The following is a 15,454-nucleotide window of genomic DNA, read 5'->3' as shown; positions in this document are numbered from 1 at the left end:
ACTTATTAATACCAGTGTATATATTTATGTCAGATTTATCTTTTTTCATCTATATAGATGATAATATATACATAAAGCGAAATAAAGTGCATTATACATAAAATAAATATTAATTGTGATTGTAAAAAATTGAATAATTGAAATTCCAGTATTGAGGTAAAAATTAAATTCTTTAGAATTATTTTGGAATAAAATATTAGAAAAGAAATGCTACGTTAATTAAATAAATTAATAAATTTTGTAATTGTTAATAGTTAATAAGTGAGTATGGATAATAAAAATAAATATATATTTAATAAATATAAATATATTCATAATTTGAATTCCATAGATAAAAATTAGATTCGTAAAAAGTAAGAGCGCTATCATCGCAATAGTGATTAAATTGTAGGAGCTGAACGGAAGGAGTCGCGCAAAACAACACGGAACGTTATAAGACGTGGTTTAGTGTTATTTCGTTGGGAACATTATTTTTTTGAATTTTTGTCGTTTTAGAAATGTAAATAAAGCATAATTAATAATATCAATTTGAAAAGTATTTTAATTGAACAGAGATTGATTAAAAGAAAAAAAAGTGAGGTTAATAACCTTAATTTCAAATTTTTTATAATATATTAAATAGATTCAAATTAAAGTGGCTTACTATTAGGTGTGAGATATATAAATTAAACAAAATGTCTGAAAATGTTGAGGAAGTTATCGAAGAAGAAAATTCAGTTACAATGTTAGATGTACTTCGAGAAGAGAATCAATTAGAAGAAGATGCGTATGCGGTTTTGGGTGCATCTGATGACAAAAATTGTACTTATAGCAAGGTACAGTACTTATGATATAAACACTAATTTTATGAATATGAGTTTGAAATTTAACCTCAAATAAATCATTTGAATTTTTTAGGGTTATACACGACAAGCCCTTTATGCATGCAAAACTTGTTGTCAGAAATCAATGCGAGCAGCAATATGTCTTGCTTGTAGTTTTCATTGTCATGAAGGTCATGAACTTATTGAATTATATACTAAAAGACATTTTAGATGTGACTGTGGCAATTCGAAGTTTGGGGAGAAAAAATGTAATCTAGATGCTGTATGTTTGTTATTGATTTTTATATTTTTATATTTTTATTTATTTTTTTTTTTTTAATATGATATTTTGTATTAATAATTATTTTTAAAAAATTTTTTGTTTGCAGTCAAAGGATTCAATAAATTCTGAAAATCAATATAACCATAACTTTGATGGTCTTTATTGTATTTGTGAAAGACCATATCCAGATCCAGATGATACTGTCAATGATGAAATGTTACAATGTATAATCTGTGAGGATTGGTATCATTCAAAGGTAATATATTAATATATTATAATTGAGACATTTTTAGACTAATTGTAATTAATATTGCTAGCATTTAGAATGCGAAAAGGAAATGCCAGCAGATGCTGCATATGATGAAATGATTTGTGCTGGTTGTATGAGACAGAATGATTTTCTTTGGAATTATGCCAAGAAATATACAGGTACTTTGAAATTGGTTTGATTGTTTTGACTATCATTATCATTATTATTATTATTATTTTAAAATTATATTCTAATAGTTTAATGTATACATGATAATATTTTTTATAGTGACAGATGGTTCTAATGGGGATAAAGAAGATGATGAATCAATTAATGTTGAAAACCAATTGAAAGAATGTACAATGCCAAGAAATAATTCTGCAAAAAGAATACCATCACAAGGAAGTTGTTTTTGGATAGAAGGATGGAGAGCTGCTCTGTGTACTTGTAAAACATGCAAAGAAGTAATGCTTACATTTATTCAAATAAAAATTTTTAATTCCCTACATTTATAAATTTAAAATTTTTGTAATTATAATTTATGATTATATGTAGCTTTACCGAGAGAAAAATATCGCATTTCTTCTTGATCCAACGGATAGCGTACATGCTTACGAGGAAGCTGGTAAAATTAATAGCCGAGAATCGCAATATGAAAAGGGTATGAAAGCCCTTGCTTCTTTAGGTCATGTTGAACAAATGACGGCTATCGAAGGTAATTTATTAAAAATTTATTTGATTAAAAATTGTTTAAATGATAATTATTTCATTTATTTCATGATGGGTACATATATTGGCAGAATATAATAATATGAAGGAACGATTGAAACGATATTTGCAAAAATTTGCTGAAAATAAAAAAGTCGTACGAGAAGAAGATATAAAGGAATTTTTCTCAGAAATGGAATCGAAGAAACGACCAAAAGTTGTGATACCTACATATTGCCGTTGAAATGTATTAATTGAATATTATGGAAATTTTTCGTTTCTAATAGAAACAAAAAGTCGATGTATTGCAAATACTATTACAAGTAATATGTTCTACTTTTATATATTTCGTTTATTGCAAAGCTTAGTTGCGTGATACTAAATTATTTCGGATGTAATTCTATATTGAAGTTTAAATGTAACTTCCAATAAATCATAACCTTTTTTCGATATGAAAAAACAAAAAAGAAAAAGGAAAATGGAAGGCAAAAAAAAGCATTTAATTATTTTTAAGAAACCTTGATTTTGATTTATCTTTAACGTTCGATGATATAATTCAATTCTTGATCATATTTAATTTACGGATAAAGACAATTTGTTAAGATATGTAAAATACGAAGAAAGAATATCGAAAATATTGTAAATACAATATAACTAATAAGATTCAATAACAGAAATATTATACATATTTCTAAAAAAATTTTAATGTGTTATAACAACGAAAAACAAAAAGAATAAAAGGAACAAGTAAGTAACAATTCAATATCTTGCGATGAAATAGTCAATAAAATTTTCGAAGAACGAACTATTTAATTTGTTCAACGAATTTTCATTACATTGCAGAAACTGTTGATTCATCATGCAATTGTAATGGTATCACCAAAACCGGCTGCGTAGGATTTGGTTTGTCCGTATAGATAGACCAGGTTTTTTTGATACAGTCAAAGATACCTATATTTGTATAAATATTTGATCGATACTTTTTATGATAATGATAATTTAGTCACATAAAAGAAGAAAAAAAACAAATAAATCAAAAAACCTACCGGTTGCTATGGTTTTCACACGACCGTCTTGATAAATTTTGTGTTCATCATCCGTTTGATCGCTTAGAATATTTATAACATCTTGGTATGATTTAGCAGGAGAGTATTTACAAATGACAGCTTCTCTTTTGATACTACTATCTATAATAAGACCTTTTACTTCTGGTATCTTCAATCGGAGATATCTATAAAAAAAAAAAAAATAAATAAAATTATCCGAAAATAACCCTAAAATAATGATTAAGAAAGATATTGAAAAAAAAAAATAAAATTACTTGTTACAGTGAAATGTATTCTCTCCAGGACTAACAGTTAAAATACTCAATTGTGATTGCGTATCATTAATGTTGCAAGGACCAACTTCAGCATTATGGAACATTCTATCCCCTTCTTGCATTAAAAAAGTCATATTTACTGAAAATCCTTCTGCTGCACCGAAACCTTCATTTCTTAAAATCTGTTGAGCTTGCACATAATTTTCCGCAGTCAATAGTGCTCGAGTTAAGAAGTACCTGGCTATTTGGTATAATTCCATTTATGATTTTTAAAATGAAAAATTATTTAAAATAATTTAATAATTTAAATTAAAAAATTATAATATAATTTAATTTAATTTAATTTAAAAGAAAGAAAATGATATAATATGATACAATATAATAGATAAAAATTAATAATTAAAAAATCTTTCTTCCTAAAGGTACATACATATATACCATAAAAAAATTAAAAAAAAAAAAGAAATGAAGATAAAAAAAGTAATAGAATAATATTTTCTCGTCCGAGATTTTTTGAAAAAAATTGAAATTCCATTGAAATTAGAAAATCCATATGCATGTATGTATGGTATTTGCATATTGCATGATATATATCTACTATCTGTTTATAATGCAATGTGTAATATTTATATAATTAAAAATTCAAGGAAGTACAAAAAAAATATTTTATGCTTATAAAGTTATATGTATAAAATAATAATTCATAGATGATTAAAAGAAATATTTAAATTATTTAAAATATCAAGAATATTAAAAAAAAAATAATAAAAGTATTATGAATGTTATAAATGTAAATAAAACATACTTACGCGTTTTACCAGATCTTAAGGTAGCAGCACTAAGTGTATTGATACTATAAACGAGACCATGATGATTGTAACCCATCGTATATCCTGGTAAAAATCCAGCATAACTCAAAGATGTAAATTTCTCTTCCTTATTATCTGGTTCAATTACATGCGCAGAAACCAAATACCAATGATTTAACGTTTCGCTAAGTGCATCTTCATTATGTCCTAAAATTTCCTGTTGCAAGGTATCGATAAAAAAAATAATATAAAGGAAACAAATATGAAATTAATATTAAAGTTTAATAGATCTATTTAATTGCATCATTGATCTATTTAATTGCATTCCATCGCAGAAATAATGTTTCTTCTTATCACTCACTTGTCCTGGTTGATTGCACATAATAGTTGAACAACCAATCGGTAATGTATTCTCTTGTCCTTCGTTAGCCACATTTGGCAAGATATCATCTAAATGCATGAGAAATAACTGTAAGAAAAAAAATCATTTGATCGAATTTTATTATTTTTCATTAATTCGTTTCTTTTGTTCGAGTAAATTTAGTTATAATTAAATTTTTTTAAGAAAAAAAAATATAACATACTAATTATAAATTCATTTGTATACAAGGCTAAGAGAAAGATATGCGGGAAACAGTTGCGCGCGCATATTTGCACGTGTTTACGCGCGAAACAAAACTTTTCAAATAGTGACAATAGTTGCGTACCTTGTAAAAAGGAACGTTCGCACCGGCGGCTGTTCCTCGAATTTCTTTCAGATATCCAGGAAACTGTTGTTCTACACAGGCAAGAGTCTCATCATAAATTTTTCTACCCACTTCTGTTTCGTAAAGTGATAAATAACTTTTAAGTGGTTCATATATATTGATGAAATTTTGAATTAAACCGGAAAATGTTTGACCCTGTATAAAGAATATTTTGTAAGAAAAATATAAAAATATAGGTTTTAGAATCGAATGAAATCAAACTTTTTAATATGATAACTATTCAAACTATTGATTTTTTTCTTTCTTTATTTCTCATATTCTTTCCATCCAAAGAACTTGAGAATATCGTATTTCACATTTAATACGAGCATTATTGTAAAATCTGTACATATATTATTTTTTTGAACAGCTAACTTCTCAAGTTGCATAATATTATGTAACTCAACTTTACGTAATACACTCAATCTCTTGGAATCACAGGTGTGAGAAAGATTCAAATCTTATGTATGTAATTTATTGGTATAAATAAAACATCAATAACTAAATAGTTGAATAATATTGAAATAAATATGTAAAAAAAATAAAAAAAAAAATTTTTTTAGATTAGATTTGATAATTATAATATACTTGCATATCTGTTCAATTATTAATATTGGTAAAAATTATATTCATAAAATTTGAACAGAAATTTATATAATTCAATAATTATTTATATATAACAATGATACATAAAGTGATATAATCGAATAAAAAGTGAATTTTATGTGAAAAAATAAATTCAAAATAGAATAAAAAATTTTTTCATTTGAAATTTTGTTTAATAAAGTAAAATAAGTTTGAACAATTTTCAAGTACAATTAAAATTAGCTATTTTCCGATAAAATTTTCTACAATACATGTAAATAAACTATCGATAAATCTATATATGAAAATAAACAAAAAATATAAAATAAAATTTTATATCTTAAATATTATTTAAAAATATTATTATAAATTTTATAGTTTAAATTCTAGTTTTTAAAAAAATCAGATTGGATGTATACAATCAAAAGTATAATTGACAAATTTCTAAATTCAATTTTTTTGGAAAATTAATTTTTAAATGAAGAAAATTTATTTTACATTTTTTTCTTACTTTTATATATGTAGAACCGGTTATCGATAATTTATTCATAATATATCATATAATAATATTAATAGTCTAGTCGTACTTGAAAAATTTTTCAATTTTTTTCTTAAATTATTTTTTATTTTTTCACGTACTATATTTGCTATGTGTTTGTACCACACAACGCCCTATATATAATATATAATGATATGATATATAGGTATGTTTTGTATGTCGATTAAAAATCGATCGAAAAGTTAAATAAAAATTAAATAAACATAACCTCGAAAGATAATGAGATTAACTCAAAATTTTTCAAACATAATCAAATGGTGCCACGATCATTGCAATAATAATTTATATCTAACTTATGTAACTATTCACGATTCCGTTTCTTAAGTTTTTTTTTTTTCATTTCCACTTTTATTAAAGTTTCCTTAAGAATATAAAATCGCGCAAGACTATAATACGAGTATCGAATAGATATATCGCGATATAGCGAATCGAAAAAAAAACAATCGAATTCTTACAATATCAAAACCAATGTCGTAATGAGTTCCTCTAGTGTGTATGATGCGGACTGCTTGCCTTCTTCCAATATCCTCCTCTGCCTGGTTCGTCATTGTTTGATCGGATGTTGTCATTTCTAAATAACGAAATGGTTAATGTGTTACAATTAATGTTTCATATTTTACCATGCATTCTTGAGAATGTTATCTTTTTAGGATAACTCATTTCCTTCCTCACTCCCCATTTCGATATACTTTCCTCTATCGATTTTTTAATTGATATCGTTAAAACTCGATATCATTAATTTTCTTCCATTCCGATTTTTCTCTCTTTTAATTTGAATCTGCTTTTTTTGAATCTCATTTGTCTATTTATTTTTTATATCTATATCCTAGTTTCTTATCAAAGACAAGTTGTTTGTTCATTTGATTATACTAAGTAGCTTTATTAAATCCAAATAATTTCGATGCTATTTCGTAAAAGTTAATATCTGAATGATATTATTTCAATGATAAAATATTTTTTAAAATCATTAAAATATCCTTTTAATTAGCATTTAAAAATATATATTATTTATAATATAATTAAATAAAAATTATTTTTCTTGTTTTTTTTTTTAAATATTTTTAGATTTTGAATTCCTATAATCCAACTTTAATATTTTAATGTTAGTATAACTAAGAGAAATATAAAATTATTGAAGAATTTTAATTAACAAGGATAGAATTATATTCCATTATGTTTTTTGTTATTTATAGCGAACGAAGGATGTAGAATAAGGTAAACACTGAGAAACATTAAACAAACGAGGGAGATTCGAATAACGTATCGTATAAAATTATAATGTAATAAAAATAATCATTGAAAATCTTTAAGCGAAAAAAAATACAAAAAAAAAAAATAATTGTACGAAAATATATCTATTTATTGTTATTAAATGTTAAATTCACTGTGTATCCGAATATTACAAAATGTATATCCATAAAACAAAATTAACAACTTCGTTGTCACTTTCTTTCTTAGACTTACCCAAACGATTAAACAGGTATGAAAACAATATAGTTAGAAAAAATTCGCTTGGATGAAAATCAGAGCGAAACAACACCGTGGAATGGAAATAAAATAAAACGAACGTAGCTAACGTCGTTCTGATGATGATTGTCGCGCGAGAGACTGACACTTCACGATTGGCTTCCGTTCGCTACGAAGACCGTCTAAGTCTAATCTACCTTTTATCGACTTACATCAATTAGCAGTAGTTTTACGGTATGGATAGCCAAAGTTACCTCCAGGGGAGAAAGAATTCGTCGACGTTTTAAAAAAAAATCGCATTGTGCTCCCTACCCTTCGCTTACTTGCAATCTTGTCACACGGATTTCTTGTCTTTCCGATCTGATCTTTGATATTATGTATTCGCGATCGAATAGAATGAAAGTAGGTATGCGTTTTTATACACGTGACAATGGTATATTGTAATATTATGAGAAAATAATTCTTTTCTCTTTTTATTTAATATTTTATTTAATAAGAATATCCAATGTATATATAAATATATGTATATATATATATATATATATATATATTATACATATGTATATGTATTATCATAATAATTGATAATAATTCTGATTTAGATTAGAAGATAAATTTAATTCGGATTTCGGATATATGAATAAAAAACAGTACTGTTGATTGGCGAGTAAAAAAAAATCAGTGAATTTTTTTAGATTTTATACAAATGAATAAAAAAGGAATAAAGTTTTTCGTGGTTAATCTCGATTCGATTTATTACTTATGCGAAAAAATGTTTATCGTTATTATTTTGTTAACATAGTATGTTATATGTTATAACGTAGTATGTAGTATGTTATAAATCTATAAAGACTGTTTAAGTAGTTAAACAATTTATTCTAAAATTATTCTAGGATCAAAAACAAAGTTGCAAAAATATCGATCGAGACTTACTTATTGAATTATTAGCAATTTCATTTAAAATTAAATTACTTGTAATTTAATAAATAAACATCAACCAATATTTCTATATATTATTTTTTGTATTTGTTTTAATTTCTAAAATCATCTCTTAAATTTTTTATCTAATTTCTTTCAAATATCCTATATATTTATATCAATCTCTTTTCAAATTAGAAGTCATATATTATCCAATAAATCTTTTTTATTATTTCATAAAAATAAAAATTCATTTTCAATAGTTATATTTTCTATTTTTGTTTAATTTTATGTAAAAGAAATCTAATTTATGTTCATTTGTTATCTTGTTCATATATTTTTAAAAAATTTAAAAAAAAAATGCTATAGCATAAGAATGAAAATATTCGAAAAAAAAGAACGATGAGAATGGTTTTGTTATTACAAATAGACAAAAAGAAAAAATAAATAAATAAATAAAAGGAAAAATATAATAGTGGATTAAAATGAATGTATCTATGGTAAAATTTAATTGCAAAAGGTAATCACAAAACACAATATAATTATATACTAATTGTAAGGCATAGATAAGAAATCTTATGCACAATACAGTGTTCAGCCTTTTGTTTGGCTTCCAAATATGCATTTGACGGCTATAAATGGTTGAGAAAGGAAGGTTGAAAATTTTTTATGGTTTCCTTTAAAATCTGCAAAACTTTATTCTTATACATACTGATTTACTGTTTACATCACATCATATTATTATAAGTCATTAAATTTTTCTTTCTTATATTGAGCTATCATTTTAGCGATAAAAAAAATATTTAATCTTATAAAAAAAAATATCGATGAAATTTTTTTATCCCTTCGAATAAAAAATATTTTCATTTGACACTTTTTCTTATCATAAAAAATAAAAGGGATTTAAGATATAAATGGGTTATCCAAGTATATTATATAAAAATAAAATAAGAAAAACATTTTTAATTATTTTATTAATCAGTTAAGAAATCTTACATTTCAGAATTCATAATTAATCTAGCTTTTAAGTAAGTATATCGTATAATAATATAAACGATATATAAATGATTAGATATTAGTAAGATTTTATTGTAATATATAGATATATAAAATAGATACATATGATATATATTATAGAATATATAGATATATAAAAAATAAAAATAAAATAACAGAAACATTTATATCATTTTATTAAATATATATTCATTTATTTAAATTTATAATAAAATTCATGAAATTATATAAAAAGATTGTTCATAATAAATAAAATCGTATTAAATTATTAATTAATTTTATACAATATAACCAATAAAAATAACAAATATTTATGTTTAATCAAATAAATTATATCTATTTTTTTTCTATGATAATAATTCTTCAATTTAATATTTTTTTTAATTTAAAATAATGCAATATTAAATAGAATTCTATATCAATATTAAATTGAATTATATTAAATAGAATTGTAGTTATATGGGAATACAATTATAAAAAATATAAAAACTATATTATTTTCTAGTAATTTATTAGTATACATGTTTAATATAACATTATGTATGTATATATAAATATATACACGCGCGTAAGTGTAAATTTGTTTTACTATCAACACCCTGTACGTGTGTGTATGTATGTGTATGTGTTTGTGTTTGATTGTAATGTTTCTATATATTTATGTATATCTGTACATTTTTGGGAGTTTGTATGCAACATTTAAACATACCTAATAAAATACGTACATTGAAAAATGTACACTTGACGTCCTTTTCGCACTTGGTCAGTTTGGAAAAACAAACTTATCTTGTAAAAACCACAGATTCGTTCCATCTTTTTCTTTTATTAATCTACTTCATTCTCGTTTATAGTTCCCATATCCTCTTATTATTTGTAAAATTATTATATTTTTATTCATACAAAAATTACACGGAGGAAAAATAATTTTTTTTTAAGGAAATATTAGATTGAGCATATATTTTTGTAAAATTATTTCCAAAAAACAGAGATTGAAACAAAAATTTATAGATAATTTAGTGCTATGATACGATATGAATCGAAGACATTTCTCTTTTAAAATTAAAATAAAATGTGATAGGTAGATATTGGGAAAGAAATATGAAGGAAAATAAGAAATAAAAGAGAAGAATAAAAGAAACAAAGTGACGGAGAAAGATCTTCGTTTCGTGTCAAAAAAATCTTTCTAATTCACATAATAATAATATACACACATATATACATATATATATACATATATGTATGTATACCATATATTTATATAATATACATATATTTTATTTGACGTGTTATGCATTTTATAGTACGAAATAATAACGCGTTTTCCTCCACTCAGATTTAATATGAAAAAGATAGTTAAATATTGAGTAAAAACAAATTCGGTTCCACGAGAATGAATTGTATAGTCGGTGCTGTTGTACCTCGTCTATTTCGTTATCAATATGCATATAGTTTTGATAACGCATTATACCGACCAGAATGGCAGCATTGATTCTGTAGAGGTGCGTATTCAATAAAAACTCAGTCTTGTAGAAAAAGTTAGTCTCCTGAATTTCGATGATTAACAGTCACCGATGTAAAACTTTTCTGCCACAAACACTAGGCATTGTTAACTTTTTCCTCGTAGGAACGAAAAGACTGAATTCCCGAGAACATTCAGTTTCCCGGTTAAAATCTACGAGACTCAACACGCTGCTGCGTGTTTAGCTCTTTGAGCAGCTATTCGTTGACTTCGTCTTAAAGTACGCGGAGGTGATTCTGCATCAGTTTCTTCTTCCGAATCAGAATTATCAAGTGCAGTCTTCCCAGCATATCGCCAACTAACAATAGCACCATCCCACTAAAATAAATTTATCATACGTAAATATTATTAATAATTTTATAATAATAATAATTTTACATTTAAATATATTTTTGCAAATATATATAATACTTACAGACGTAGAAACGATTTCCTGATGGAATGGGTGCCAACTAACATCACGTACACATCCTTTGTGTCCTACTAAACTACTAACTATCCTACCTGTTAAGACATCATATACTGAAAAGTGGATTCAAACTGGTTAATAAATATATCGTAATATATAAATTTAATTTTTGATACAAATAAAATAAAAACTTACTTATTACTCGTCCTGCGGCACATCCAGTATAAATATACCTTTGGCCGGTAATAGACGAAGGTGAAAAATGACAACGTATTAAAGTTTGAAGAACGGAATGACCACGATAGGTCATAATGCTAGTATCACCTTCTAACATATTTCTTGCTTTGTGCACTACAATAAAGAAAAAGATTGTTTAATTGAGATATGAATTAAAAAAAGTATTAAGCATATTTAAATACGAAACAAAAAAAATGTCATTGATTTTGTTACTGACATCGCTTTGGTACTCGTTGCCATCGATAATCCCAATTTTGATTCGCAACAGCTTTACGTGTATTTTGTTCACCATTATGATCCGAAAACGCACGAACATCCCATAATTTAATCGTCTGATCTTTACTATTAGTTATCAAATAACGACCATCACCACGCGGATCAATATATGTTATACCATCCATATGACCAGCTAATACCCCAACAGGATGTGGATCGGTTTCATTCAAAGTTCTTCTGTCCCAAACCTGAGCAAATCATAAAACAAAAAAATAAATAAAGGAATTAAAAAATAAAAAAGGATATGTATAGATATATTATAACATATAATAATAATCATTATATAAGTGGATGATAAATACTTTACAAAGACCATCATCACCAGCACTGTACAAGATTTGAGAAGTATTGTCTGCAAAAGCAACTGTATTTACATCATTATCATGACCTTCAATCTATAAAAAAAAAAAAAAAATAAGTAGGTAATAAGTAATGAAATATTAAATATCAAAAGAATATTTGTATATATACTCTAAAAGCCCGTTGATGACATTCTCGATCGTAAACATAAAGATAACCATCATTTGCTCCACCTAAAATTTCTCGGCCGTCACTGGAGAATACGAGAGAAAATACACAAAATCTTCGATCTTCTGGACACAATGACAATGATTCTTGTGCACTTGAATCTCCATAAACGGGACATAGATATACTGGAAAGGAAAAGAGAAAAATAAAAAAAACAAGTTTATAATTGATTCATGTTGCTTTCAATAGTATATACTTACAACATTCTGACCAACTAGAATAAACAATATAATTCCCATCAGGACTAAATGCTGTATCTAAAATACTCCAACCCACATCTCGTGCAGGAATAGTTTTGAATTGTACAAAATCTCCATCATGTGTTCGGTAAAGACGTAAAAATTTATCTGCCAAAATATTTGATGAATTATATAAAAAATTAAAACTATAATAAATAATAATAACTTAACTTTGAATATAAAAAAAAACTTGCCTTGACTGGCAGTTAAGAAAAATCTTCCATCTTTAGAATAAGAACCACAAAATGCTTTGGTACTATATTTAGCAACTTGATGCATTTTATTTGGTAAAAAATTGCTACTTATTCTGCATCTTTCTCCTGTACTAAAACTAGGACCTAGAGCTCTTTTTTGAATCATTGATGTCACAGACAAATTACGTTTATCAATGTTATCTATAAATCCGCATGCTTGTTTTGTGGCAAGACTTATTTCACTTTTCTAAAAAGAAAAAAAACAACAAAATAGAATATTAAGAAATAACTAAAAATAAATCTTCCATATATTTATAAATGACAAACATCTAGTCTGGATGTATTTGGCACAGACGTAATTCTTGGAGGTTGTGAATTTGCAGCATATTCTTCGTCCGAGTCATCGTGATCCGAAGATATGATATTCAGTTGACCGCTGCAATATTCAAAATGGAAAATATTAATTTTGATTTTGTAATGATAAAGTCGACAAGAGAAGATGAGAAAGAAGGTTAGGTTATCGAAAGATACAAAACAGATTAAGGTATCAAAGTATTTTGGCAAAACAAAAAAATACAATAAAACTAAACGATTTCGTTGAAGGAAACTAATGTCTGCTTTGAAAAAGCAAATTATCACGTATCTACTGAGATATTTAATAAACAACAAATTTTACAAAGAGGTTAGAATTCCTTCTGTTCTTGCTCATTCGTTCTTTCTCTCTCTACCTTTCTGTCATTCGTTTACCATCTCTTTTCTTTTTAGTATCTAAATTTTTTCGATCTCTTTCTATTAACAGGCATACGTATACACACGTTCGTAAGAATGATCTACAACGATATTAAACCTTTCGCCTCCGAGATAACATTGAACTAACCTGCGTATCAAATATTGTAAGACAGCAGCGAGCCCTGGATCGTGCTCGATATCCATATTCCGTGAATTAATGCCTCCCATGCAGCGAGCAAATAAATCTTATTTACCGTTTAAAAGCAAACAAGGAAAACGTCCAAGGGTTGATGGCGTTAGTGCAGTGACTATGACAGTTGAAACAGACGATGACAGGAACGGAGAGAGCGCGTGAGAATTTTGCGTGTGTAGAGGGGAGAAGAAAATGGATCGTAATATCTTCAATAGTTGCAATATAAAAGAGTTAATTATTAAAAAAATAATAGATTGAAATTGTGTTGTGTTTCGAATAACAAGGACATATATGTCCTAAAATTCAGTGAGCGAATGAAGAATGAAGACCGAAAAAAAACAAAACTCAAAAATGAGTGAGGAGGACGAGAGAAGAAGGCGCGCTTAAAATGTATTTAAATGTCGTTTTCAAATGTCGAAATAACGACATTAGGAAATTAATTATAATTAATTATCTCGGAATATATCTGTGAATGCTATAAATATGAAACTTTATATATTATAAATACATAGATATAAAATTCTGAAGGCGATTAAATATGTCATATATATTATCGATCATTTTAAAATCGATTTTAATAAAGAGCATAAAAGTGGTAAGTAAATTACTTATAAAATAACAAGAGAGAAAATAAATAAAAAAAGATAAATTATATATCATTGATTCTATCGATAGATCGAAAATATTAAGTAACACAGTAATATTAAAAATGAAAGATTTTTACATTTTTCTTGATTTCTTGATAATTTAAAATTAAAATTATTTAATTTAAAAAATTATTTAAATTAGAAATATTTTATAAAATAATTATAAATATAAATTTCTTGAAAGTGCTTTAAATTATTATATGTTCTTTTATGCGTGAATATATATATATATATAATCGATATTTGATATATAATCGATTTATATAATCGTATGTTTACTTCGATTTACAACATCGATCAAATAATTAAAAATTTGATTGATACAGCAACTTTAATCAAATATTTTAACAAATGTATTATTTTCACCTAAGTTATAAATAAAAAAAAAGTTAAGTAGTATTTTTAATAGAAAATATAAAAAAATATATGATTAAATAATTTGACATCAATTTATAATCATTTAATCAATAAGAAAATCTGTAATGTACATACATAGAGAAATTAGTCATGTATAAATATAAATGTGTGTATACATATATAGCATATATACATATGTATATACATATTATGCATATACATAAGAATTAATTTGACCTATTTTCACCTTCTCTTCACCTTTTCCAATCCCACGCTTCCTGCTTCTGTCGTTTGTTCCTCTCGTTTTCCCATCCCACCACATTCGTAAATTGTAATCCATAATTGATAATCCGTAATCTGTAAGCTGCGATGGGGTAACCCCTACCTCTCCCAATTAATTCTCCCTACTTTTAGACCAAAGTATGGCATCCCCTAACCCCTATCCGCTATCCCGTGACCCGTAGCCGCAGCTACCTGCAGCCCAGACCTATAATTTCCAGGCAGAGACCTACACCCTGGCCAGAGCCGGAACCAAGCTGGAGCCGAGGTCGTAGCCAAAGCCATAGCCGGGATCGGAGGACGCGCATGCGTCTTTTTATCATTTCCTTGCGACTTTCTCGCTCTTCCATCGAATATACCAACGTTAATTCGCAACGTTCA

General features: G+C 26.0%; 3 protein-coding genes across 8 annotated transcripts; 1 reads left to right on the top strand and 2 right to left on the bottom strand.

Annotated features, from left to right (window-relative positions):
- The first annotated feature begins 18 nt into the window (after positions 1-18).
- On the top strand, positions 19-3,108 carry LOC107997914 (putative E3 ubiquitin-protein ligase UBR7). 4 transcript variants are annotated; one of them, XM_017056860.3, is made up of 9 exons: positions 19-261; positions 332-579; positions 650-815; positions 898-1,086; positions 1,193-1,342; positions 1,404-1,515; positions 1,625-1,800; positions 1,892-2,051; positions 2,137-3,108. In XM_017056860.3, exons 3-9 carry the CDS (start codon positions 675-677, stop codon positions 2,286-2,288), a joined length of 1,080 nt encoding a protein of 359 aa, XP_016912349.1. In that variant the 5' UTR covers positions 19-261; positions 332-579; positions 650-674; the 3' UTR covers positions 2,289-3,108. The 4 variants fall into 4 exon arrangements, with proteins under 4 accessions (XP_016912349.1, XP_061926946.1, XP_016912358.1 ...); XM_017056869.3 differs by having other exon boundaries at positions 71-261; positions 332-574; XM_062070962.1 differs by lacking the exon at positions 332-579 and having other exon boundaries at positions 38-156.
- Positions 2,551-7,888, bottom strand: LOC107997900 (beta-alanyl-dopamine/carcinine hydrolase). Of its 2 annotated transcripts, none has more exons than XM_017056849.3 (8): positions 7,744-7,888; positions 6,520-6,635; positions 4,882-5,076; positions 4,536-4,643; positions 4,175-4,391; positions 3,366-3,606; positions 3,091-3,275; positions 2,551-2,995 (listed from the first exon to the last, which is right to left on the bottom strand). In XM_017056849.3, the coding sequence occupies exons 2-8, from the start codon at positions 6,631-6,633 to the stop codon at positions 2,877-2,879; spliced, it is 1,179 nt and encodes a 392-aa protein (XP_016912338.1). In that variant the 5' UTR covers positions 6,634-6,635; positions 7,744-7,888; the 3' UTR covers positions 2,551-2,876. The 2 variants fall into 2 exon arrangements, with proteins under 2 accessions (XP_016912338.1, XP_016912329.1); XM_017056840.3 differs by lacking the exon at positions 7,744-7,888 and adding an exon at positions 7,529-7,728.
- Positions 7,889-9,960: 2,072 nt separating this feature from the next.
- On the bottom strand, positions 9,961-13,888 carry LOC107997871 (DDB1- and CUL4-associated factor 11). Of its 2 annotated transcripts, none has more exons than XM_017056790.3 (10): positions 13,746-13,888; positions 13,196-13,304; positions 12,869-13,115; positions 12,636-12,782; positions 12,379-12,560; positions 12,210-12,302; positions 11,849-12,095; positions 11,590-11,745; positions 11,401-11,507; positions 9,961-11,303 (listed from the first exon to the last, which is right to left on the bottom strand). In XM_017056790.3, the coding sequence occupies exons 1-10, from the start codon at positions 13,823-13,825 to the stop codon at positions 11,148-11,150; spliced, it is 1,524 nt and encodes a 507-aa protein (XP_016912279.1). In that variant the 5' UTR covers positions 13,826-13,888; the 3' UTR covers positions 9,961-11,147. The 2 variants fall into 2 exon arrangements, with proteins under 2 accessions (XP_016912279.1, XP_028522330.1); XM_028666529.2 differs by lacking the exon at positions 13,746-13,888 and adding an exon at positions 13,597-13,733.
- Between the last annotated feature and the right edge of the window lie 1,566 nt (positions 13,889-15,454).

Source organism: Apis cerana, linkage group LG1, assembly GCF_029169275.1.
Source record: "Apis cerana isolate GH-2021 linkage group LG1, AcerK_1.0, whole genome shotgun sequence".
Lineage (NCBI taxonomy): Eukaryota > Metazoa > Arthropoda > Insecta > Hymenoptera > Apidae > Apis > Apis cerana.
The sequence above is the reverse complement of the archived record's forward strand: the minus strand, read 5'-3'. Positions and strand labels throughout refer to the sequence as shown.